Below are 26,582 nucleotides of genomic sequence, written 5' to 3' on the forward strand. Positions count from 1 at the left end.
TCCCCGCTGCTTCTCCTCCACCTTGACTGCTTCAAAAGAGCCTCGTCCACGTCTTTGTTTCACCGAGCGCGCGTGTTCGCCTTTCTGTGCAGGAATGCGCGTTCATGAAAGACTGAAGCAAAAATATCACTGAAGCATTACAGTATGGATTCATTACTTTATCTTTTCAAGCATTTGATCCAATAACACGTTACAATTTATGTGCTGCTTTCTTTTGTTGATTTATCGCGTTTAATTTCTATGGCGTCATTGTCACATTTAAGGGTGAGGATATTGCTTCCACTACCAGTCAGATCATGCAAATAAACAATGTATTATCCATTTGCTGGCCTTTGAGTAAATCTCATCACAGTGCACAAGCATTAAGTATCAGTTGGTTGTTATTATTAACACTATTGTTTTACTGTGCTCAATGACACACATTTTCCCAGGTGGCCTGGTAGCCTACAGCTCACACGCTCATCCACAGCAGCAGGCTAGAGTGTGTACTGTACAGAATTACACACACACACACACGCATTGTGGGATGGTTTTTGTTCTCTTCATGTCAAAGAGAATACCTGATGCAGCAGTTTGGCGCCTGCCGAGAACTACAGAGTTAAATGCTCAGTGGATGTTCAGCGGGAGGTCAGGATGTCTGAGTTTACACACACACACACACACACACACACACACACACACACACACACACACACACACACACACACACACACACACAAAAGCCCTGTGTACTTTCACCAACATGATCACACTTTTATCTTTCAGCTGCTTTATATCAGGCTGAATCTTCAAGATATCCGAAGGGAGTTAGTGTTTGGTTACTCGGGGAGAATTTTAAGAATGATTTTGTTTGGGTTTAATATTTTTGCAGCAGTAAATCATTAACTACACTACATTTGATGGTTTCCCCCGCTCTAACTACTATAAATCTGATGCACCGATTGTTATTTTTAAAATTATTTCAAGAACTTTGAGACATTTTTACACTGAATCTGCTCTTATAAACCTTAAAATTGGCTTTATTTGTATAACTTATTTTGCTTTGTAGTCTTTTATTTCTTCCATAGCTGTAGCAGTTATTTCTTGAGCACATTTATAGCATCTATTTAGCCAAAAAAGCCTCAACCTTTAGATCAGTGGTGTCAAACATAAGGCCCAGGGGCCAGAATTGGGCCAGCTGGACGGCTTTGGAAAGTGAAAACAAGGGTGCAGATTTTGGTCTTTTAATTATACACATATACATATACATACATACATATATATACACACACACACACATATATATATATACATACATACATATACTGACTTGTGTTTGCTCTGTCATCTGGTCAGCAATATTGACATGCACATTTAAAATAATGTGCCTATATTTTCTTTTATTCTATGTAATATTTTATAAGTGGAAGGTATGCACTCTACTTCCTTTCTAGGTCAGTTTGTTGTGCTCCAAGATAAGTCAGCTTCACCCTACATGCCCCTTCTGAAGCTTGTAAATCCAGGATTGTCAACACACACAAATTAAAAAGCATCTGAATTTTAACTCCTCTTCTTTCGTCCAGGTGAAATCACAACATTATCAGGACAGTTTTAGGCAGCAGCCTGATAAGCGAATGGATGATATGACGGTGGATAGGAGTCAAAAGGTGAACTGTTTTAGTCTTCCCTATGTCAGCATGGGGTATCTAGAATCCAGGCAGGCTGAGACGACAAACATCCCTCTAAGCCAGCGTAAATCATCCAATTAAGACAATCACAAAGCAAGGGCGGCCTTCTCTGTTTATGTCAGATGTTTACCCCAAATGGCATAATGGTCTGATTGGATTAGGGGCCTCCCCGTGGGTGGAGATCGTTTTAAAAAAAACAAATCCCAAACTTTAATTGAAAGTTGTATGGTGGGTGGACTTGCATCCTTTACTACCCACTCAAGCACATTTTAATGATTGCACACATGATGTGTGTACACGCACCCACATCGTGTGTATGTGTGTGTAGGTGTGTGCGCTTAAATCTAATGAGATTATACATTTACCTCAGTGTTTTTGTAAGCTACTTGTTCCATGATACTGGCTGGATGGACACTTCGTATAAACAAACTATGTTACATAACGGTCTTGGTTTAGATAATGTAGTCTGTAGTCAGAGTGGGTTTGTCTGTGATGGAGCGGTGCACTGTGATGACCTTATCCTTAAATGTTAAGCCCTCTGCCGCCTCCTACAGGCTCAAATGAGGGAAGTGCAAACGAATATGGATAACACAGTTAAAGTTCAAACTGACTTTGAATTTACACGAAAATATAGATGATATACAAGAAACATATTTATATTTTAATAACCACAAATTAGATATGCGCAAACTTACTGATCAAGTTGTTAGGTACACCTGCTCAGCTCCTTGTTACTGCAAATATATAATCAGCCAATCACATGGCATCAACCCAAAACAATTAGGCATTGTCAAGATGATCTGGTGCTCGAATTGTGGATCAGAATCAGGAAAAAAGGTGATTTAAGTTAGTTTGAAAGTGCCATGGTTGTTGGTGCCAGATGATGAGCCAGTCGGAGTATTTCAGAAATAACTGAACAACTGAGATTTTTCCACGCAACCATCTCTAGGTTTCCACCAATAAAAAAGAAAATATTCAGCGAGTGGCAGTTTTTCCAGCGTAAATGCGCTGTTGATGCTACAGGTCAGAAGCGAAGGGCCAGACTGCTTAAATGACTGCTTGTTACAACTAAAGTATGCAGAGGAGCATCTCTGACTGTACAGCACGTCAAACCTTGAAGCAGATGGGTTACAGCAGCAGAATTCCACACTGGGTGCCTCTCCAGTCAGCCAAAAAAAAAAGGAAAATGGGGCTTCAATTCACCCGAGTTCACTAGGTGTTGGACAACATGACACTGGAAAACTGTCGTCTGGTCTAATGGGTCTTGATATCCAACATTTGGGTGGTAGGAATTAAGTATAAACAACATAGTCAAACGAGCTTGCAAAGAAAAGCGTCTGGACTTCTTTAAGTTGCTTGAAGACGTTTCACCTCTCATCCGAGAAGCTTCTTCAGTTCTAAGGTCAAATGGTGGGGAGCCAAACAGCCACTTCACAAGCGTATGGCCCAACATAGAAGAGCCACCTCCACAGGGCAAGACTCAGCAGTCCATCTGCATCTTAAGGATAAAGGACACTCTTTCGAGGATGCCAATGTTCAAATTTTGGACAGAGAGGACAGATGGTTTGAAAGAGGAGTGAAAGAAGCCATCTATGTCCACTGTGAGCGACCATCTTTGAACAGAGGCGGTGGTTTACGACACCAACTGTCTGCCATCTATAATCCAGTTTTGAGTTCCCGCCCCAGACACCTTAACGCCCACTCACATCCTGGGCCATCTGACCTCAGGAATTCGCATGATAAGGTGGGGCCAGGTTTCATAATGAGCTCACCCGAAACCCTGGCTGATTGGGACCCACACCCTTTTTCACACCTTGGCTCAGGCGATTAGAGGATCATCAGGGGGTCCTTTTGTCCCTCTTTGGGGGGATACTCCCACTAGGTTTAAATCTGGGACTCCCCACCATTTGACCTTAGAACTGAAGAAGCTTCTCAGATGAGAGGTGAAACGACTTCAAGCAACTTAAAGAAGTCCAGACGCTTTTCTTTGCAAGCTCCTTTGACTACGATGACCTGGATGACTGAGAACCTTCACAGATATAAACAACATAAAAGCATATATATCCATCCTAACCTCGTATCAATAGTTCAGCAGCCTGGTGATGATGTAATGGTGTGGGGGATTTTTTCTTGGCATACTTTGGGCCTTTCAGTACCAACAGAGTATCTTTTAACCACCACAGCCTAAGTGAGTATTGCTGCTGACTGTGTCCATCCTTTCAGGGCCACAGTGTACTGATGGTTGCTTCCAGCAGGATAACACATCATGTCACAAAGCTCAAATCATCTCGAACTGGTTTTTTGAACATGACAATGAGGCCACTGTACTCAAATGTCCACAGTCACCAGAACCAACAGAACACCTTTGTGATGTGGTGGAATGGGAGATTTGCATCATGGATGTGTAGCTGATAAATCTGCAGTAACTGTGTGATGCTATCATATCAATATGGACCAAAATCTCAGAGGAATGCTTCCAGTATCTTGTTGAATCTATGCCACAAAGAATTAAGGAAACTCTGAAAGGACTTGCAATTCCAAAGTTTAACTGATGAAGTGGATGGTGTCTATATATACACACTCTCTATATACTATATAGTCCTCTTAATCCTGTTGTCATGTTGAAATATGTTGCTTCAAATCATCAATTTGGCTCAAATGTCATAAAAACCTTACAGAGAAATTTAAAGATCTATTCAAAAAGTGCACAAATAAAACAAATATTATTGCGAGACAAAGTCAACTTTATTTTCTCTCCGATTTCATAGAAAGCTTACAAAAATGGCAGAAGTTCCTTAAAATAAAATACATTAAGTATATTGAATAATAGCAAGCATATCCTAAATCAACATCAGTGCTCAAATGGACAGCTTGAAAACACCTTGCCCTTTTCACATCCACCCACTAGAGGGCAGTAACCAACTGCAGTGAAACACACTTCCCTCCTCTCTAAAGTGAGCGCCCGTTTGCCTGTGGTTTACTCATGTTAGAGAGATTTTCATATTATTTAAAACAAATCGTTTTCAATGGGGAGATAGTGCATGTCACAAAAAAGGACCAGGCAGAAAAAAAGTACAACACACACACACAGGTACTATGCTTTGTTTTGCCTTGTTAAATATTGATTTCTCTGAAGAAGAAAAAGATGATTTTGGTTTCCCAAAACAGACTTGGTCTTTTCTACTTCTGCTTAACTGAATACATCTCCTATGCAGTGTTAGTGCTTAGAGGCTCTGTGCTGTGCCGAGGTAGATAATTATCATGACAGTTAGGAACAGGCGCTAAGTTTCACTGTGGGTCTTTCTGCGATTGCGGTCTCCCTCCAGCCAGTATGCCTCCGTCTGCATCTCCATCAGTCTAGAGATTGTCCTCTGGAAGGCAAAGATCTCTTCCTCGGCTGTGAAGAGGGTAAGTCGCTCTGCTGCCTCCTGAATAGACGAATCGACACCAGAGTTGGCAACTTGTATACTCAAAAGAGAAATGTTTATGCAGCAGGGGAGAAAGATTAAATCATCGGGCTAATGAGCATAGAGTCATCGATTTAATCTCCAGCCTGTACATCTGTGTGTAAATACGTGAAAGTGAATACTGCATTTCTGTAAAAAGGATCTAGATCTTAGTGAATTCTTCCCTAAAACAGAGAAATTGAGGACACAACTTCAATAGCAGCAACAAGCAAGTTTGTTATTAAACGAAAAAAAGAAAATAATAGTGATATCCGATTCAACGGGATAAATAACAGAGATGTGACCTTACCTCACTGAGGCCTAGGTCATCCAGGAGCTGTCGGTCCCTCTCATCATCTCCTCCAGTGTGGACAAAGAGCCGGTCCAAAGGAGCGTCTGCCAGCAGCACCACCCTCACCTTGGACAAGGGGGCAAGAAAGAGCGATGTGGGAGTTACTGTCTATAACGTAAGGGCTGAGTGTCTGTTTACTGGTAGCTTACTCACACATTCATTCCCTGTCTTGAATTATTGGATTTAAATGTTATTGTGGGACGTGTTATTGTCTCATTGATGTGATAAAAGTGCTCTCATTCACAATCCCGAGGTTTCTTCCTGTTAAGAGTTTTTCCTTCCCACTGTCACAAAGTGCTTGCTCACAGGGGGTCGACTCTTTGTTGGGGTTTTCTCTGTGTCACTGTAGGGTCTTTACCTTACAATTTAAAGCGCCTTTAGGTGATTGTTGTTGTGACTTGGTGCTACATAACTAAAATTAAATCGAATATAATATGGGGTTAAAAGGTAACAAATCAGTGAGTATTAAGTTACCTGTTATGAGGCTGGCACAGTGTTGAGGGGTTTAGCCCTTGTAGTAAATACTTTTTTCAGTGCTGAATAGAGTATTTTGCAAAAAAACCCCAATCAAACAAATGAAAAACCGTGTGAGTGTGATAGTAGCCCTACTGGAGCCTGACTGATATATTTATTGCCCATAATAATCCTAATGATGATGTTGGCCTATCACAGGTACCTGTATTGGTGTATATATTTCCATTACCAGGTCATTAGCTGGGCTTTAATCACTTTCACTGTACCAAAAGATGATGTGGCACCAAAAGCTGGTAAAGTAAAAATTTCCTACCTGTAGCCAGCAAACAAAGAAGACTCTTCCATAAAAAAAATTTAAAAAAACCAACACGCTTCTCTGTGTGTCTGGGTAGGACTCCAGCTGCTGATTCCATTCATTGCCCTGGACTGCGAGCAAAAGAAAGGCAAGAATCGGCCTGAAGCAAGAGAGCCCACTGACTGTGGCTTACAGAAGTCTGCCTGAACAGGATAAAAGTGACAGGTACTTGGATGTGTATGTCCATTAGCAAGACTGTCAGGAGAGTGTAATGCAAATTCTGTTCAGCTACGAAGGAGTTCCAAATTTCTGATCCAAGGCCAACAAAGAGAGTGAAAAGAGATGTTTGTGGATGATTAGGAATAATACAAAGCACGTCTGATGGTTCACATGGAAACTGGATGACATGGAAACCCACTGTGGAAAATGTCACAAGCAAGACTCACCTTTCATCACAGGGCAACAGGCTAAACATGAAACCTCCATAGAGCAGCACCAATGCTAACATCCAACACAACCTGTCAGGGCGCAAGACTGCAGTGACCCAAGGGAGCATATACATGGAGGCATGACTAGCTCCATGGTTGACACCTCATTCAATTTATCAAGCCGGGAGAGTGACGTAGCAACATGACATCACAAGGCATCCCAAGACCCCTTTCTCCAGGAAAGGATTGGGGCAGTAGGGTTGCCCTTGATATACGGCTTCAGTAGCATTCATATATCACCAAAGATCACCACAACATATTCATATTTATCCAGAGCTCTGGACAGATTCTGCCAAGGCTGCCTTTCAGTGTTCAGGATGCTCATAATCGTACCACGATTAAACATCCAAAGCTTCAGAGAGTCAGGCTGGACCACTGTCAAAAGGTGGAGTATGATGGCCTTTAGCAGCATGTCAACAACACAGCTGCCTAGAGATGTAGGTGCACCCAGGTGGAGAAAACTCTGTGGAAGCTCTAATGCTCCTCCTCCTTCTCATTTAATGGTTTTACTTAATTTTTACTACTTTGTAAATTGTAGATACATACTGAAGATGTCAAATACATGAAACAAGATATATGGAATTATGTAGCAAAGAAAAAAAGATAAATAACTATAAACTAAATATGTTTTATATTTTAGATTCCTCAGAGTAGCCACCCTTTATTTGTTGACAGCGCTACAAACCCTTGGTCTTTTCTCAGTGAGCTTCATGATGTAGTCACCTGAAATGGTTTTCACTTCACAGTTGTACCTTATCAGGGTTCATTTGTGGAATTTCATGCCTTCTTAATGGGGTTTGGACCATCAGTTTTGTTGTGCAGAAGTCAGGTTGGTACACAGCTGACAACCCTATTTGACAACCGTTAGAATTCATATTATGGCAAGAACCAATCAGCTAAATAAAGAGAAATGACAGTCCATCATTACTTTAAGAATTGAAGGTAAGTCTATCCAAAAAATTGCTAAAACTCTGAACGTGCCCCCAAGTGCAGTCGCACAAACCATCAAGCACTACGATGAAATTGGCTCACATGAGGATGTGAGCCAATTTCTGAGGATGAATTTATTTGAGTCACCAGCCTCAGAAATCGCAAGTTAGCAGCACCTCTGATTAGAGCCCAGATAAATGGCACACAGAGTTCCAGTAGCAAACACATCTCTACATCAACTGTTCAGAGGAGACTGTGCGCATCAGGCCTTTATGGTCAAATAGCTGCCAAGAAGACACTACTAAGGAAAAGCAATCAGGAGAAGAGATTTGTTTGGGCCAAGAAACACAAGGAATGGAAATTAGACCAGTGGAAATCAGTACACCTCCGGGCTGTGTAAGGGCTATTTGACCAAGAAGGAGAATGATGGAGTGGAGCTCTGGACTGTTGGAAAACCATTTCAGGTGACTACCTCATGAAGCTCATCGAGAAAATGCCAAGAGTGTGCAAAGTTGTAATCAAAGCAAAGGGTGGCTGTTTTGAAGAATCTAAAATATAAAACATGTTCTGAGTTATTTCAGACTTTTTTTGTTTACTACATAATTCTATATGTGGTAATTCATAGGTTTCATGCCTTCAGTGAGAATCTACAATGTAAATAGTCATGAAAATAAGAAAAAACATTAAATGAGAAGGTGTGTCCAAACTTTTTTTAGTGTATATATATCTTGTTGGAAGCCAAGAGTCGAGTATTTTATATTACACACTCTTGGTTTTGAACTGAGATGTCGAACACATCCAACACTTTTATGGATGTAATGTAGGAAGATTTCTAAAAGTTGTAAATAAAGGCAGAAAAGCTGCATTAGAAATCCTTCGGTAACACATGAGTGTAATAGAATCCATGCCTTTCATTCTTTTTTTTTGTTTTCACCTTTTTGTCATAGAAGTTGTCTATGAGGGTGGTAAAGCGTCTGGCCTGATCCTTCATCGACAGCGTCAGCACGGGAACGCGGCGGATCAATACTGTGTCGAAGAGCCGCGCCATCTCCAGGTAATCGCTGGCACCCAAAGCCTGGAGAACGACAGAGCATGTGAGATACTGAAACAAAGTCAGACCCGAGCTTCAAACAGACAGCACACCACAAAAGAACACATCAAAGATTTCAGCTTTGCACATGTGCACATCTGCTCCATAAATGGGTACAGGCACTGTGAATTTCTGCACTCTGCACACATGGCCTGAAAAAATGACAACTGTGAAGTGAGGGCACCTTGTGCAAAAAGGTTCTAGCTGTTGTAATTTTTGTCCTCGTCCTTGGTTCTTTGCCATTCAGGCTGATTGCTCTTAAAATTAATGAGGACTCGCCAACATATGCCAGAGGAAGCCTTGAAGCTCACATGCCTTCTAAAACTCACCGCTGTCCATCAGGGTTGAGACTTTGCACACGCTACACACTTCCTTTTTCAGGTGCAGTGGGCACAACTAATCATAAAAATGTCAATAGACTTTCTTTTTGACATTGAGCAGAAAATACCTCATCCAGTTCAAAGGCCCGGACAATAAACAGAGCATAGAGGTAATACAGGGACAAGAGAAGTGCTTCGAATTTGAGCAGTTTTGATTAGTAATGAGTGGATTTTGTGTGTCTCAGTAGAAAAAAAAAAGAACAAGAAAAAGGATGTGGTTTGACTTTGGTTAGAGGTCACAGGCTGTTTTAAATGCCATCAAGCAGTTCTAATTTGTTCTCTATCTGTATAGCGAGTAACTGTGGTGTTAAAGCTAAAAACCAAGAAAAGCTTACCTTAAAACACTCCTTGTTTTACTCTAAGTTTTATGTGGCCAAAAGATGTTAAGTGTCGTTATGTATCAGCCTGTTTTGTTGCACAATAATGACAAATTAATCGTAACAATGCTCACTCTGCCGCACAGCTCATCAAAAGTACAGTCAGCAACGGTTCCGCAGGTCTTTTCTAGAGTCACATCTCTACCCAGCACTGAGAGCACCCGGGGACCTGTAGCTATGGAAACACACACACAATGTACAATGGCTACAGTATATACATGTAGTTAGGTTAAAAGGTAGTATATTTATGAAATTTGCTTTACTACACACTCACGATTTTTGATCTTTTAACCTCTAATATAAGACAAAATAAAAGAAAACATAATGAAAAATACTGTTTACTACTAAAAAACTATTTACTATACAATTAAATCCTAAAATTTCACAGTGTTACAAAAAAAAACCCCTTTAAGGCCCAGTAATTTTGAAAATCTAAGTTCAAGTCTAGAGTTTGTTTTTAATTTAGAATTGTGCAGCTTTTGTTTTTTCCTGTTGAATTATAACATATAAAAAAATGACATGTAAAGCATCACAAATAGCCCAAAAAAAGTACAATTGTATTATCTATGTAGTTTAACCCTGATAAATGTTATTTCTCTGTGCCACAGACTTCTATTGTTGTAACAGAACTATTTAAAGTAGGTGAGTGAGCCGTCTCGTGAGCTTGGGTGACATGAAAATTAGCATTTAAAAAAACCTTCAGCAGATACACTAGATAATCCTGTATGATTGAAAAGTCATGGTCTTCAAAATCCCCAGCTGTTTCGGGAATTTAAAAAGACAACAACAATAAAATAAAAAATTAAAATCTATTTTTGAGCCTTAAATACTAAGAAAGGATAAATGTGAGACAAATTAAGGTAGAAATTGATGATTTGTCTAATTGTTATCAACACTGTTGATTTTGGTATTTTCTTTTATCTTTCATATATATAAATATTACAAAATGTGTAATTTTGACGTGTCCTTGTGTCACAGAAAAAAAGTAAAACATAATCAATTTTTCTAAAATGCATTGTCTTCCTTAAATGCCCTTACCACTCTTTTGTCTTAATGAGAGCTCTTCAAACAGTGCATCCAAGAAGGCCTCTGCACCAGGCTCCCCTATGCTGCACAACACACATGCACCAGCGCGCGCACACACAGGCAACGAAACAGAAAGGAAATAATAGGATATGAAATTAATAATGCTGAAGTGGCCACATCAAACGGTGGCAGCAAGGAGAGCAGGGGAGAGGGGTACTTAGCTTTTCACTCCATCGGTAAAAAACAGGATGTTAGGCTCTAAACACAAGCATTAGCCTGTGAATACACGTCGAAATGAGATTGTGAAGTGTGTGTGTTCGTGTCTGCGTGTGCTTGTGTTTTAACTCCAGGTAAAAGGGTGTGATGTACTCTATTTACATACAGTGAAAAGACGAAAGCACTTGTTTGCCTGCGTGCGCGAGTTCCTAACAGCGCATATGTAACAAGGAAAATAGAAAACTAGCTTTTAAAGCTCTGCCCTTTTCTCATATTCTATTGATTCCTCTTTTTATTCTTTTCATGGATCTCTCAAGGTAATGCAGGTCTTTATAAACCTCCCAGCCTGCGTCTCCCTCATTTATTCATCTGTTTGCCTTTTCTTTCTGCCCAAACTACATGATGTGCACAAGCATTTCCTGTGTTTGTGTGCGTGTGTGTGTGTTTAATGCAGGTTAATGTCAACTCAACCCAGCCTCCGCACAAACTCTGGGCTGAGGAGGACTATAAAGAGGGAAGCAGAGAGGTAGTGTGCTTGTGTGTGCGTGTTTGTGTGTCTTACAGGTAGTAAAGTTTCCCTGCTGCAGCCTCGCCAAGCTTCCTGTAGTCAATCCCTGTGTCTAAGCAGACGGTGTGGCAGTATTCCTGTTTACACACACACACACACACACACACACACACACACACACACACACACACACACACACACACACACACACACACACACACACACACACACACACACACATTGTTATTTGTGCTCTTTTTGCCCCATAATTTTATGCAAATGACTAATTTAGAGACAACTTTTAGCATCAGCTTCATTGAGCCCGTGAGCATTTACAGCAGCAGGACCTCCTGTGTGACTGACGACAAAATTAAATACAGTTTCCATGTTTGTCACAAGGAGATTTGAATCTTTCTGGACAACACTGACAGTCTAAGACGTGTCAGGCTTCATCTAACACACCTAATCGATTATTCTTGTCCTTTTATTTGATAAAAAGATAAGGAAAATTAAAGAAATATCGGAACTTTGTACATTTTTCGCTTAGCTCTGATTTTCATATTGGTGATTTCTGATAGAAATGCTAAAACATATTGCACTTCTTCAGGTTTAAATCATTGTGACAGCTTGATTTGTCTTGATGATGCATTGTTAATATGGCAACCCTGTAAAATGGACAATCAGAGCTTTGTGTCTTCACTTCTTTCACACTAAAATGGATACAGAACAACCCTAAAAAGTATTAAATTAAATAACAAGGCATCGCAGAAGGCAGCTTTGGGATTTTGTGTCAGCTGTTCTCGGTTTGCCGAGCCGATCCATTGTTCTGCAGCTATTCAAGTGCGTTACAGCAGGGGTGAACCTGCGATGCAGGGTTCAAACTTTTCCACATAGAGTAAAACGTCAACAAGATTCATGTCAGGGAGTACAGCACAAACTATAATCATCATCTCCACTATTCTATCAAAGAAAAGAGAGGAACTGCATATCATCCCATCCAAGCCATCATCGGCTGACTGAGTATTCAGCGACAGCTCCAGTAAATTATGAAATCAGTGAATTTCTGCCACTGGCCTCCTTAAGCTGCAGGATAATTAGTAATCATCACAAAGCAAGGGGACGGAAATACTCTATTCTTCTCTGCTGTCAACTTTTTATCTCCGTGTCCGCTCACACAAACGGGGTTCCCACTCTGAGCCAATTGGCTGAATCAGGCTTAATAACAACCTGACAAACTCGCCCTCCCCCACGCACAAAAGGGAGGTGTCATTTCATCAACCTACTGTGACCCCACCAACGGGTAAATAGTCCCTCCAGAAAAGAAAAAAAAAAGTAGGAAAAAAAAAACTTGTCACTATTGCCGCCACATCATTAGTATCTCAGTTTGTCTTTTCTCCTGCCATCTTCAACTCCCTCCCTTTATGAACCTCGTCTCTAACGTACCAACGGTAAAGGCGGTTGTTGCGTTCCTTGACGGAGGAGCGAGGTGCAAATACGAGAGGGGAAAAGAAGGAGGAATGGAAACACAATCAGTGATGATGATTCCATTGGTTATTTATAATCAGATGAGGCTGAGGCCTCGCGGGTCATTACTTGATTATCCATCTTGAGGGGATTGTCAAGTTCTCACTCCTCTAAGATTTTTATCCGCCTACACATTGTGGTTTTGCAGCCTCCCCGCACCCCGACGCCGCCACCGACAACCTCCTCTCGCAAATGTAGTCAGTCTACTTTGCAACTTTTAAATCTCGTCTTAAACAGTCCCTTCAGTTTAATCGGCGAATGGCGATGTACAAATAGTGGAGTAACAGCTTTTTTTTTCTTTCGTCAGGTGGACGGATAGAAGAGGTGATCATTTATTTTAAGGAAAAATGATAAAAATGCGCTCGTGCTGCAAGTTGAGAAAATATTTAGGTTGTAACAAATTTGTTGGTCACAAGTGTGCAGTCTTTAGATTTTTTTTTATTTAGTAATTTTAAAGGCTCACAATTTGATTAATTTATCCATTTGCAATACTTTGAAGTTTTTCTAATGGAATTTTGTAGTATTTTCTATTTTCTAAATAATCACCTCTTTAGATTTTGTCTTGTTAATTAACTTAAAGGAAACTCCAATCTGCAGTTTTTGTTATTTTAATCATTATTAAGACACATGACAGATTAAACCATAAAAAGAAAAGAAGTGCAGCCCTAAGGTTTATTACCATCAGGCAACAATATTAGCTTTTTAAACTAGTGGTGTAAAAACCTGGCAAACGTTTCGCTGATTCAAAGAAAAGCAGCAAATTAAGAGTTCCCCTGCTCACACAGATGCATTCACCGGCTCAGACACAAGAGAGAGAGATGACAGACATGAGAATCAGAGACTCTTTGGAAGAAAGTCATCCAAACACATGTAGCTCCAATCATGTCATTGTCCAAGCTGTCCACTGCTCTCACTGGACAGCCGTTTAGCATAAAAACAGAGTGGCTTTTTTTTTTTTTTACCCCCCTGCTCCCACCACTCCCCTCTGTGCCCGCTCCCTCCATGACATATCTTTCTCTATCCTTTACTCCTCAAAAAGTTGCTTTTGAGTTTTTCAAAGAGCGCGGTGCCATTGAGCTGCAACAAAAGCCAAGGATAGCTGACTATTGGGCCCTGATGAGGTCCACTCCCTCATTACCCAGCAGCAGAAAACATTTGATGCTTTTTTTTTTTTTTTGTTTGGCCTGGAGAATTGACCAGGCCTCAAAGAAATGCAGGGTGGGAAGGCTGAAAAAGAGACGGGGGTTGGAGGGGGGTGAGGGGAGGAGGGGAAAGGTTGTCGTTCATTCATCCGTGTGTGTCTTACAGCCTTGTGTGGAGGGACAGGAAAAAAAAAAAAAAAAGTGGGAGGTGGCAGGGACAGAGGGGTCGAGAGAGAGGGAGAGAGATGTGTGTGTGTGTGTGTGTGGCGGGGGGGGGGGGGGGGGGGGGGGGGGGGGAGAGCTTAAAACAGTGCCTTTATGCTGGCAAGTTCTGGACGACTCTTCTGACATCAAAGTGTTTTCACTAACTGGGGAGCTGCTTAGTTAGTGTGTGTGCGTGCACGCATGCGAGCCGGCTGGGGGTGTATCTGGTGATTTTATTCATTCTTGGGCCGTCTGGGGGGGTACGTGACAATGTGAACACCCTAATTACACCTAATGATCTATTCCCTTAAAGTGTGACTGCCTTGGGCCGGCGATGGATTGTTCTGCAGGGTCGTTCTCACAACCTCCTCCTGCCTCGGCTGCTCCTCTTGGGGAAACATCGTTTGAGTTGGAGGCCCCATCTTTTGTGATCCAGGACCCCACCGGACCCCCCGCTCTCAACCCATCGAGTTTCGTTGGCCCAGGACTGAACCAAAACGGTAACTCGGGCAGTGTGTGCTACCTGCACCTGGCCAACAGAGGCTCCATTTGTTGATCGTGACAGACGCGAGCAAAACATGGGCTCCACACAGTTTATTACAAAAATTGCTCTCTGATCATCTTGTATAGTATAAACCTGCAAGACCTTTACAAGAAGACTTCAACAATGTAGCATTGCAGTCTTTTAAACCTGCAGGACTTTATGTGCACAATTAAAAAGGAATCAGCAAAATTAAATAAGAGACTTCATCTTTCTTGTTCTGTGCACTGTGAAAACCTGTCCGTACTACCCCCATCCATCTGAGATTTTGTACCGCTGACTTTGTAAAAAAATTTTTTTACATATAAGTTAATTCTCCCCAGCACCTCGGTCTCGAGTTAGATTGTGTTCTGTCTTAGTCTGCTGCCTATAAAGATACTGATTAGTGAATAACTAATTATCTGGTGTATTAAAATGGATGCAAATAATTCAAATCTGACATTCAAAAGGGTATTGATGTCAGTAATATACATAAAGTTAGTCTCAGAATAGAATTTCTGTTAGGATCACTGTAGCCAAAAATTGTTATTTCCATGTGTGGTCACTTATATTTGGTGGTACAGTTCTGTTCTGGGACCTCCTCCTGTGGGTTTTGAAAGCAGCAAGAAGACGACAGAGCAGGCATCAGTGAATAAAGATGTCACAGTGATTCAGATAGGTAGGGTGAACATGGTTTGCACATGTGACTTTAGTCAGTTTAGTCAGTTTGCCAGATGATGTGGGCTCCCACTGAGATCAGCTGATCTACTGGGAGAGGAGCTTGACTTTATGTCACTTCCGGGGTGGCTTGACTTCTACTGTTTTCCCTGATTTCCTGGTTGTCTGTACTGTGACTAGCAAAGGCAAAACCGCACCCCATGAAAGTCGAATTAAGAGACATTTCTATATTTGTACACGCTTACTATTACACATCTGACATCTGAACACTCTGATAGAAAACAGGAAAACATCATTTGCCCAAACGGAACCAAGGTAACTGCCATAATTAAAATTTAGGTAACAATTAGGATCCTGGTCTGATTCTTTGTGCTTAAAAGAAATCGATTTGTCCTATCACCCCTTGTTCAGGTTTCAGAACAGACAGCGAGAGACACTGATATGAAAGAAGTGAGCTTTGCCCTCGAAGCATGCTGCCATTAAATATTTTAAAAGACAATGACTGTCATCAAATATCAAAATCTATTTGATTTGAACTCTTCCAGCTCTTCACACACGGTCCTTCTTACCAAGGTCTTCAGTGGAGGACCACGTCCCTCTCATTCTTCAGTTTTTCCCTTTCTCTCTTTGTCATTCTGTTTTGATTTATATATTTCATTTTTTCTCATCACCAACTGCTCAGCACAGAGCCAGTATTGACAGTGACACAAAAAAAAGAGATGAAAAGTGGATCAAAAGAAGGGTTAAAAACAGATAGAAACTCAGAGATACTCAAAGTTGCCTCAGGGTTGTTGTCATGTTTTTCTCCCCTCGGCAGCTTTGTGCGCAACTGCAATCGAACAAGTGGAGGGAAAATAAAGTCACTATTCTGCTACCAAAATACAGAGACCTGACCTTGGGTGAGTAAAGCCAGCGAGCAGAACAGGATAGTGATAGAATAAAGAGTGGGGATAGAGGGGTGGAGAGAGAGGATGGGCAATGAAAAGTGGAGTGGAGAGCGAGGACAGTTTGCCAGAGAGAGAAAGAGTGTCTTCGTTACAATACTGGCAGCATCCATTAAAAAAAAGAAAGAAAAAAAAACCAAACCCTGTATTTCACGAAACTACGAGCTTTGCAGCGGCTGCAAAGAAAAAGACGCCGGAACAACTGAATAGACTCATAAATGGAGTCTACAGAGATGCTACAAAGGACGAGAAATTACAAACGACTGTGTGGATGAAAAATAGCAAACAAACTAAATGATGAACAATAAAAAAATAAACAGCGTCTTCTGGATTAAATGAAGTTGTATGTAGCCCGTGCGTTGCAAGTCATTAAATCATTTTTTAAATATAAAACTGGATGATTGTGGAAGATCGGGAGCTGCAGAAGGAAAGGTGACCCAACTAATCAGAAGTCAACAGTTAGATAAAGACATCATCCGAGGCGGACAAAAGTGGCGGATTAACCCTTACCACTCCGGCTCAGGTGATGAGGGGAGGAGGTCAGAGGCTATTTTTGTATGTTAACACCCTCTTTTCTCTCCTGCACTCACCATAGAAACACACGCTGGCATGCACATGCGGAGGCGATCTGCGCCGAGTCAGCGGCTGCTCCCTGCGAGCATTCATTCAATCTATTAAGGGTCAGCTAGTTAGCAAGCTTTAACTTTACAGGACAGATCACTATAGAGAATCCATAGCACCCCACCTAAAAAACACCCCCAAACCCTCCAACCAGATAGCCTCACAAAGGAAAACATGGTATCCTGAAAGAGAGGAGCCAGTACGGGGCAGAGAGGGACAGCAGGCATTCAGGACCTTGATGAGGGTGGATTAGAGAGGGCAAGGGTGCTGCTGCTGCTGGGTTAGCAGGTGGGGTGCAGGGTGAGTCCAAGACTCTATGCAACTTTTAGTGGGTTTGACTTCAAATGTGCGTGTGTTTAATGTTACAGTGGTTTGATAACTCTGGTCAGGTTAGATTGCCTGTATTTTGCACACATATTCACTTTAGCATTTGTAATGCAACAGATTATTTATTATATCAGAGCTAAATCGGAGTTTTAGGGTTAAAAATACTGTGATACCTGAATATATTCAGAGGCAATGCCATGTTAAGTCATTTCATAAATAACCAAGCCTAAATTAATCTGAGTGACTATGTTCTATATCATGTATTGTATTTCTTTAACAAAATCCCCATCATAGTATGAACAAAAACGAATGCATTTGTTTTCAAAAATAAACCAAAAGTCAATAATAAGGCGTTTACTATTGTATATGTATAATCCTGTGTAAAAGTTCCTATTAAAAGTAAATGAGGCATGCCGAATAATAATGAGAATTTAACAACAATTTCATTCAAAAAGCCACAAAATTCAAGTAGCAGTATGAGTGGCGATTTTCAGCGCACTCACAAGAGAGCATTTATCTACTACTTTATACCAGGAGTGTGCCTGAGCCAGACCTTAGCCGAGCACTGCTTATGTGACTGTGTGTGTGTAAAAAATGTCTGCTTTCAAACTAAAGGTCATAATATATAACAAGATATTCTATAGGGAATCCCTAATAAAGTCAGCGTGGTCAACCTGGGGCATTAAGGAAACTCTTAGTTTTGGTAAATTAGAACTTATTATTAATTATTGGCCGTCCTACATAACGAAACGATGGCAGTGCAAGTGGTTTGCATCAATGTGATTATATGAAACTGGAAGGTTGCACAGCTCAGGTGCCTCATACTTACAGGACTTCATATTGTTCAATTATGAGTTTATCCGGTACGTTTAGTGTCAGAGGAGGGGTTCTCAGTTTTAAATTCTTAATAACGCTAAGCTGCTTACTTTCACTTGCTATCTTGCCCAAAAAAATTGCAGCAGTGTCAACGCTTGCCTTTACTATTCAGACAAAATACCAATAAAAGGCGCAAGAATGCTGCCCTCCTCTGTTGCAAAATGCATGACAACAAATTAATATGCAATTATTTATGATCACGATCACTCCAAACACATCAATGATCATCTGGGATGCAGGCAGGATAATGGTGCTACCTGCTTAAATTGCAAAGTAGATTTTTCGCTAGAAATGCTAACCGTCACATCGCTCCTGTTCTCCGCTCCACCCCCCGCCCACCACCCCCCTCTACTTTTGAAATGCAAGCAGCCTGGGTCAGTCACAGCTAGTCCACCCATCTCCCACTCACATTACCTGTACCCACTCACACTCTTTTCCATCTCTCTCTGCCTTTCTCTCTCTGTGAGTCTTTCAGTGTGCCCTGGTATGATCAAAGACAGCTTTGTGACACTGTGTGAAGCATCCATGAAGCAGAAAACATCAAACCACTAAGAGCAACTTGCAAAAAGACGGACACAGAGGCATACATGCAAGTGTGTGTCCGTGCGCGCGCGCGAGATAAACAACTGAATAAATTAGAAAGACAAGAGAGAGGGATGACTTTGTCTCTACCTTCAGCACATCGATGAAAGGTAGGAAGGTGTCCCTCTGAAGTCCGTTTTTGTACAGATCTGAAAGAGGAAGGGAGGGCCTGTATTAGAGCTGCTGTTTAGCCTTCTAATAATGTCATCCCCTCGCCACAGATTGGCAGATAAAGTGGCTATTGATGAACTGAAGGATGGGTGGGGAGGCACGACAAAAGGACTGGGACCAGGGGAGAAAAATGGATTTCTCTACCGGCAGCGGCAGCAACATAAAATTCATTACATTCCCAAACAATGGTGGCCAGAGAAAGGACTGTCGCCTTTTCAGCACGGACAATGTCCACAGCAGCTCGCTGAATAGAGGTTTCAATTAGCTCGGCTGGAACAAATTACATCTGAAGTAGCATCCCTGATAGACAGATAAAACAGATAGGGATTCACACACAAACAGGGACAAAGACACACACACAGCGAGGCTCAAGCTCTCTCCAGCTGCAAATGCAAACAAGTGGCCGTTGTTGATGTTTGGACTTAAGCTTACTACAGTAGGACCTGACACAAAAATAACCTTTGCTTAATAACTTCTATACTGTAATGGACTGTGCCCTGTGAGACTGGAATATGCCAAAGGTTTATGAAAGAGAGTTCAGTGTTTTGGGACGTACATTTTTCTTCCTTTATTGGTGCAAATCTAGTCCTTGTAGAATGTCCTAAAATGAGGTAAATACATAAAACTCGTGATGTATTACACATGTCATTATTTACTTAACAAAAACTAACCCACGATGCAGAAGCAGTGTGTGAAAAACTAAACATTCACTGCAGTAATTGTGTTAGTAATTGTTACGTTTTGGGGGGGCATTTGTTTATGTACAGCTCTCTTAAGGTCCAACCACAGCATTTAAATCAGGTTGAGATGTGGACTTCGACTGGGCCTTTGAAACACATTGGCTGAAAATTAGAAAATAATCAATCTGTTTTAGATTTGCTGCTGTGCTTGAGATCATTTCTTGTTACGGAAACACATTTCTCACATGTGACTCTAAAATACTTTGGTATACAGAAGAGTTCATGACTGTTCCCAGATCATGTGGCTGCAAAACACCCTTCTCCTGCCGTGCTTGACAGTTGTTATGAGGTGTTTGTGCTGGTATGTTGTGTTTGGACTTCATAAAATGTGCTGTGCAATATGGTCAAGCATTTCCACTATGGTCAAGTCTCTCCAAAGGACTTTTTCTAGAAGTCTTGTGGTTTGTGCAACTCTGGAAACAAAAGCTGTGCTGCCATGCTCTTTTCTTCAGGTAACCCTTCCAAACAAGTCATACTTGTTCAGTTTTTTTCTAACTGTACTCTCCTGGACTTCAACATTTAACATGCTAACCTGTAGAGTCTGAGATATGGAGCTTGCAGTTTTTCTGAGGTATGCGCAGTTTGAAGAATCTTCCTTAGTGTAGAATAATAAACTTCAAATTGTTTGGAAATGGCTTTATAATTCTTCCCACAGTAAAGGGCAGCAACAGCAATTGCTTCTTTAAGATCACTGCTGATATCTTTCTTTCTGCACTGTATTAACACACACCTGAATGCTCCATACTAGCAAACTGCCAAAACTCTGGCAGACGCTCACTTTGGCAGATGCTCACACTGATGATCAGTTAATCAACTACATTTGATTAGTAGCACCTGGCCGCTAGTTACCCTACCCTAATTCCTGTAGAAACAGTACAGATGTTCTTAATTTTTCACACAACCCTTCTAAAAGTTTGGCTTGACTTTTAAAAAATAAATGCCATATTTTTTGGACTATAAGACGCCAGATTATGAGGTGTACTGTTGATGAACGGGTCTGTTTTCATACATAAGGTGCACCGGATTATAAGGTGCATTAAGTGACACAAAACAGACAGATAAGTCAAACTTTACTCAACTCATTCTTCTTGCTTCCTTCCCTTCCGTATCATTGATTCATTAATGTTGAATTCTCTGGCAGCTGCTCTATTCCCATGTTGTTGCAGCATATTAATGACTAACCTCGTATTGTGGATGGAATATCTCAGTTGTTCTCCTGACTGAAGTTTGGTCCATTTACAGCATCCTGCCATGCGATTGCATTTGTCCCTAACCATCGGGAACCCTCACGTTAACTTTTATCAAGTGGAAAAAAGTTAGCGTTCATCCTCCAGCCACTGTGTTTATGGTATGCTATCATAGCTGTGTTGCTAGGGATTAGTAGCACATCATTATATACCAGCTAGTCCAACTTCAGTATCCCTACAAAAGTCACTGCTGTTTAGTTTTCTGTCTTCATTTATGTTGGAAGAGATAGCAGAGCTGTACGTTTACATTTTTTAGAAATCTCTCAGTCAGAACATGCTATGTATGTTTAGGTGAAAACTAGTGCGCTAACTTCCTGCTAACCTCTAACTCTGTTGAATTTAATAAATTCTGTTTTCATGGATGCCTGGATGCTAAACTTAGTTGTTACACCTGGTAAAGGAGCAGCTGATCATTTTATTAAAGATGAAGGAATTTAGACAGTTTTGAAACTCTCAGTCACGCTGCAGTGTTTGTTTGACTTTGGGACCTGAATTCTATGATGTGCTTTGTTAGTCTGTTTCTCAGCACTGACCCGAACAAACAAACAGAAACTTAAAATGACTACGGCCAAAATGCAAACACTGAGGCTTCAAAATATGGAACCTAAAACCATTAGTCCATTTTTGTAATCTTCTTCTTCTTTCGATCTCTATAGCGGATCCCCTGCCTCCATCTCACCCTATTCCTAGCATCATATGCGCGCCTTCACTCCTGAAGCTCCATATTTAATGCCCTTTGTCAAGTGTAAAGTGAATTCCCATATACTTTACACTTGTATATGGGAATAGATCATTTGTTTTTCTGGTGTTCTATTGCTAGCTTTGTACACACTATAAGTGTAACATAATAAGAGGCACTGAGTTGCATTTGCTGTTACTTCAAGTTGCTGAAGTCTAGTGAGTTAAGCTACTGCTAAGCTAGCGTATGTAGACTCAACAGTGTCAGCCCAGTCAACACAGAACAGGAAACAAAGTAGTGCGTCGGCAGGTGACAAGGCGATCGTGGCTCAAGAGTTGGGAGTTCGCCTTGTAATTGGAAGGTTGCCGGTTCGAGCCCCACCTTGGACAGTCTCAGTCGTTGTGTCCTTGGGCAAGACACTTCACCCGTTGCCTACTGGTGGTGGTCAGAGGGTTCGGCAGCCTCGCCTCTGTCAGTGCGCCCCAGGGCGGCTGTGGCTACAATGTAGCTTGCCATCACCGGTGTGTGAATGGGTGGATGACTGGATGTGTAAAGCGCTTTGGGGTCCTTAGGAACTAGTAAAGCGCTATAAAAATACAGGCCATTTACCATTTACAAGGCCAGAGCAGCACTGCTAATGAGTGAGGAGACATGTGCCACTGCACACTTTACTGGAACTGGATTAATACATAATTCAATAGAGCCTAATAATTAAAAACATTTGCGATCAGTGGAATTAAATGGGCTAATGTAAACTGCATGCTATCAACTATAATGCCCCCCAATCTAAAAAAAAAAAAAAGACACCATTTATCCCTCCATCCCTCTTCAGCTGCATTAAACCCCCATCAAACAACAAAACACTGAACGTTCTAGCACAAACCTATCTCTGAATTCCCCCTCCAAGCATGTCTAGGGCTTTTTGATACTAGCATCTCCACATCAATAAACACAGAAAATGCATGCCTTTCATGTCTAGTTGTCTCCTGTGGCTTTTAGAGTTCCATTAACCATGTAATTAATACCAAGTAGCCTCTCTATCAAGTTTCCCTGGTTTGGGGCTTTGTTCTTAATAGCTAGTAAATATCAGAGACGCGCATCTTTGTCTATGAGAGCCACCTTGTTGCCATTCACTCCGTACCCACTCAAGGCTTTGAGACATCGACATTACATGTACCCAAAGACGATGAAGACCTTAGATAGCACATCATGCATTTATCTCCACGTTGATCACTTGCTAATTCCTTCTCCATCCTTGCTCTGCGGGCAGTAAATGCAACATCAAAGCCTGTTAAAAGATGGCGTCATGTCTAGGCGGGAGAGGTGAGGTGTTTTTTTGGTCAATTGCCGTAAACAGGACGCAGCTGGTTCAATTCTTGCAGGAGAAAAGTATTTTGAAGACAATTGTGGTCAAAATAAAGTAATCTATGGTTGTAAGTACCCTCACTGGCAACTTTAGGTACACCTATTCAACCTTTTGTTAATGCAGATTTGTTAATTATTCAATCACAGGGAAGAAACTCAGGCGTATAGAGGCATATAGAGTCTAATCGACCTGCTGAAGTTCAAACATTAGATGCATCAGAAAGGGGAAGGAAAGTGATTTTGAGTTTCGTATGGTGAATATTTCAGGAACTGCTGATTTTCTGATGGTTTGCCTGCACAGAGTGAAACAGAGTGAGCACCATTTCTGCAGTTCAAAATGTCTTGTTAATGTCGGAGATCAGAGAAGAGCAGAACTAATAGCAAAACCTGTTGTTACAACCAAGGTATGCAGAAGGGCATCTCTGAATGTACATCATATCAAACCTTGAAGTAGGTAGGGTATACAGGAAACTGAAGCTTGAATTTGCACAGACTCACCAAAATTGGTCTGAGTCTCAATTTCTGCCGCAACATTTCAATAGTAAACAAGATGAAATGGCTCCATCCGGTGCTTTATCAATAGTTTAGGCTGCTGCTGGTGATGTAATGGTGTGGGGGATATTAGCTTTGTATCAGCTCAGCATAACTTTACTGCTACAGCCTGTCTGAATCTTGTTGCTAATCACGTCCATCTCTTTATGAACGCAGTGTATCATCTTCTCATGGCTGATTCCAGCAGGTTAATGCGCCATATCACAAACCGCAGATCATCTCAAACTGTTTTCTTGGACAATAAATTAAGGTTATTGTATTCAAATGGCCTCCACAGTCATCAGATCTCAGTCCAATAGAGCACCAATAGAGTTGCATCACAGATGTGCAGCTGATAAATCTGCATCAACTGCATGATGCAATCATGTTAACGTGGTGAATCTGTGCCACAAAGAATTAAAACAGCCCTGAAAGGAAAAGGGTGTCCAACCCAGTGCTAGAGTGGTTTACCTAATGAAATATCAGTTGAGTGTATATTAGCTTTTCACTGGCACTGTCAGATTATAAATGGAGCTAAATTTCCCCAAATTAACAGTTTTCAGACTCATGAAGATGACAAAGCTTGAAACTACATGTTTGGAAGCTGCAATGAAAGACATCAATTTTCTTCTATTTTGAGATTTCATTATTATCTCCCACTTCAATATCTATATTACTGACAATTTGTAGTCGCAACCATCTATCTTGGTGTTGACAGTGTTTTCTGCTGAGACGCTAAAATTACAGCTGACTCTCTTGGTTTTTAACTCATTGCTTTAAATAAAATTTTAAGAAAAGAAGTAGAATGGGAAGACATGCACAAGATATATTATTATTGCTACAGACTACAACAATATAATTAATAAGGAATAGCTAAAACGTGCATAAAATGTTTGCTGGTCATACCATCAGGGGGTCTGTTGGAGGTAGCCACCACCACCACTCCAGTTTTAAACAGCGTCTCAAACAGCTGCTTCAGGATCATGGCGTCGGCAATGTCCGCCACCTGATTGAAGAGAGCCAGAGAAGTCGAGGAGCATCTCATATTATTCCTTTCTTGCCACACCTGTGTGTGTGCACGAGTGTGTTTGAGGTCACAACATGCCATCATCACTCCATGTTGATCAGTGTCATTCAGGTGTGCTCATTCAGTCCTTTTTGTGTGGTCATTGCCAAACTTACGTGTATACACATGGATGCAAACACACACTCAGGCACTTAAATTTACTGCAAATGGTCAAGAACTGGCCTTCCGTTGAGTGGAGTAGCTGAGGCGAAGAAAAAGACCTGAGCTAATCAACGAAGCCGAAAAACAAGAGGAATGAAAGAATAATAAAAACAAAGCAATGCGAGGCAGGACTGGGGTCATGACGGCAGACAAAGCTTCTATCAAAGCATGTCCACATAAAGGCATATTAAAGTGCATGTGTGTTGTATGTACTAGACACAAGGCTATACGGTGTGACAATACATAAATCCAATTCAACTGTCTGCTGTTGAGTCCACAATGAACAAAGGTCGATGACAACACTGAAGCAAGGACGTTTATGAGTCGCTAGCTGTTAAATGAAGAGCTCTGACCTTTCTATTACTAATCCAGTGCTCTCACTTCTGTTCTTATTCTCTCGTCTGCGTCTCTCTCTCGAACCTATGTTGTTCTTTTGAACACCTATAAAAGGGAGAAATGTTACCCTGTGATTGGCGGTTGTCAAAGCGACATTTATTTAACGTGATGCTCGACCGATGAAAGTTGGGCACAAAGGATTTCCAACCTCTCTGGTAACTTAAAGTTGTCGGTCTCATGTCAACAGTAATTTATATCCTGTTAAATGACAATGTTTCCTCCCAAGAAGATGTAAAAATGCACAAACAGAAATCCATTGTGAGAAAACCGCCTCACTGTAATGCCAAATTCTTGACCCTTAAAGTACTTTTCTTGTTTAAAAACCCTAAAAGAAAATGTCTTGAATAAAAGAAAGACTTTGCAGTCATGCATCTGTCCCGCCCTCTCCTCTTATTCCCTCTTACCTACTTTCCTGTATATAACAGGCACTTCTGATGGCCATACCCACAGCATATGCTTCCTTTCAGACTCTGGAGAGTCTTCTGCTTTTTGCATATTAGCCCCACTGCCCTTGCCAATACTTGATTAACATTTGTGTTAAAGCCTTGATTTTGCTAAGGAGAGGTGGCTAAGGGCATCAAATTAGCGTGTGTGTGTGACTGTGTGTGCGTGTAATGAGAATCAACAGAAAGCCAAGGCTCAGTGTCTCTCTGAAGGGGCCCCCATTTCCTGCGACCACAGGATTTTATTTTCATTTCAAAAGAATCATTTAAAAATGACCTTTTATACAACATGGATTTGTTTATTCATGTGCCCTCCACACGGGCATAGTATGAGGGGCAATATTGATTGCTGAATGACTAGGGGAAGAGGGAAAGAGAATGGGTACCCACAGGATGAGAAAGGTGGAGGGGGACTGATGTAGCACTTGTGGAGCACAAAAAAATAATGGTGCAATCTCTGTCAGCCATTGCCGATATTTAAATGAGCATCCAATTACTCAAGCGGCTGTCAGTTTACAGCGAGGCACACGGGTGCCAAATTAAACCTCTTTTGATGTTACACCTCTTTATGTACACAACCTATGAGCAATTTCACAGAGGCTACACAGTGACTGAGGCCCTGAGACAATGATGCTCGAGCGTTTTTTTCTCACTCTTTCACGTTCTTTCTCACTCTCTACCCATCTTTCCATCTTGGACCTCTCAATGGCGAGTATTCATTAGAGGAGCCGGGTAGGGGTCGCAAAAGGAAGGAGGGGAGGAGAGCTGGGGGGGGGGGGGCTACAAATTACTGATAATGGCATGGCGCTAATGAAGAGAATGGAAAAATGTCATTAGCATTTAAGAGGATAAGATCCATCTGACCCGCCGCCGCTAGTCGCTTTCTAGCTCCACTCACTTAAGGAAGCAGGAGAGTGCGACTGATACCCAGAGCTTCATTTGCATGGCTGAGTGGTGGAGGATGCTGATTGGTATAGCCCCTCGCACCCCCCACACCCCAAACCCCCAACTCTCCCAACCTCTTATTTATGCATCACAAACAACGCGCACATGTCTACTTGTTTCCCCCGCCATTCACCGGTAGCAACAGTCGACAAGCGAAAACAGCAAAGCTG

The 26,582-nt window shown here is 41.4% G+C and overlaps 1 protein-coding gene and 1 long non-coding RNA gene across 3 annotated transcripts in view; one reads left to right on the forward strand and one right to left on the reverse strand.

Annotated features, from left to right (window-relative positions):
- Positions 1 to 8,706, forward strand: part of LOC147312712 (uncharacterized) — a 78,850-nt gene extending 70,144 nt beyond the window's left edge. The window contains exons 3-4 of the long non-coding RNA XR_015125051.1: positions 6,332 to 6,459; positions 8,600 to 8,706. This is a non-coding gene — a long non-coding RNA (uncharacterized LOC147312712). The remainder of the gene's footprint in view (positions 1 to 6,331; positions 6,460 to 8,599) is intronic.
- Positions 4,401 to 26,582, reverse strand: part of afg1lb (AFG1 like ATPase b) — a 30,192-nt gene continuing 8,010 nt past the window's right edge. Inside the window, exons 6-13 of one of the 2 annotated variants that reach the window (XM_086264281.1) lie at positions 24,307 to 24,406; positions 18,758 to 18,816; positions 11,304 to 11,386; positions 10,538 to 10,608; positions 9,574 to 9,674; positions 8,587 to 8,727; positions 5,424 to 5,531; positions 4,401 to 5,095 (exon numbers count right to left, since the gene is read on the reverse strand). In XM_086264281.1, the coding sequence (XP_086120407.1) occupies positions 4,949 to 5,095; positions 5,424 to 5,531; positions 8,587 to 8,727; positions 9,574 to 9,674; positions 10,538 to 10,608; positions 11,304 to 11,386; positions 18,758 to 18,816; positions 24,307 to 24,406 (810 nt within the window). In that variant the 3' untranslated portion in view covers positions 4,401 to 4,948. The remainder of the gene's footprint in view (positions 5,096 to 5,423; positions 5,532 to 8,586; positions 8,728 to 9,573; positions 9,675 to 10,537; positions 10,609 to 11,303; positions 11,387 to 18,757; positions 18,817 to 24,306; positions 24,407 to 26,582) is intronic. The other variant, XM_086264283.1, reaches the window with a different exon arrangement.

This window comes from Aulonocara sp. 'chitande type north' Nkhata Bay, linkage group LG15, assembly GCF_057382095.1.
Source record: "Aulonocara sp. 'chitande type north' Nkhata Bay isolate Kocher_YH1m ecotype deep benthic linkage group LG15, A_spYH_male_GT1.1, whole genome shotgun sequence".
Lineage (NCBI taxonomy): Eukaryota > Metazoa > Chordata > Actinopteri > Cichliformes > Cichlidae > Aulonocara > Aulonocara sp. 'chitande type north' Nkhata Bay.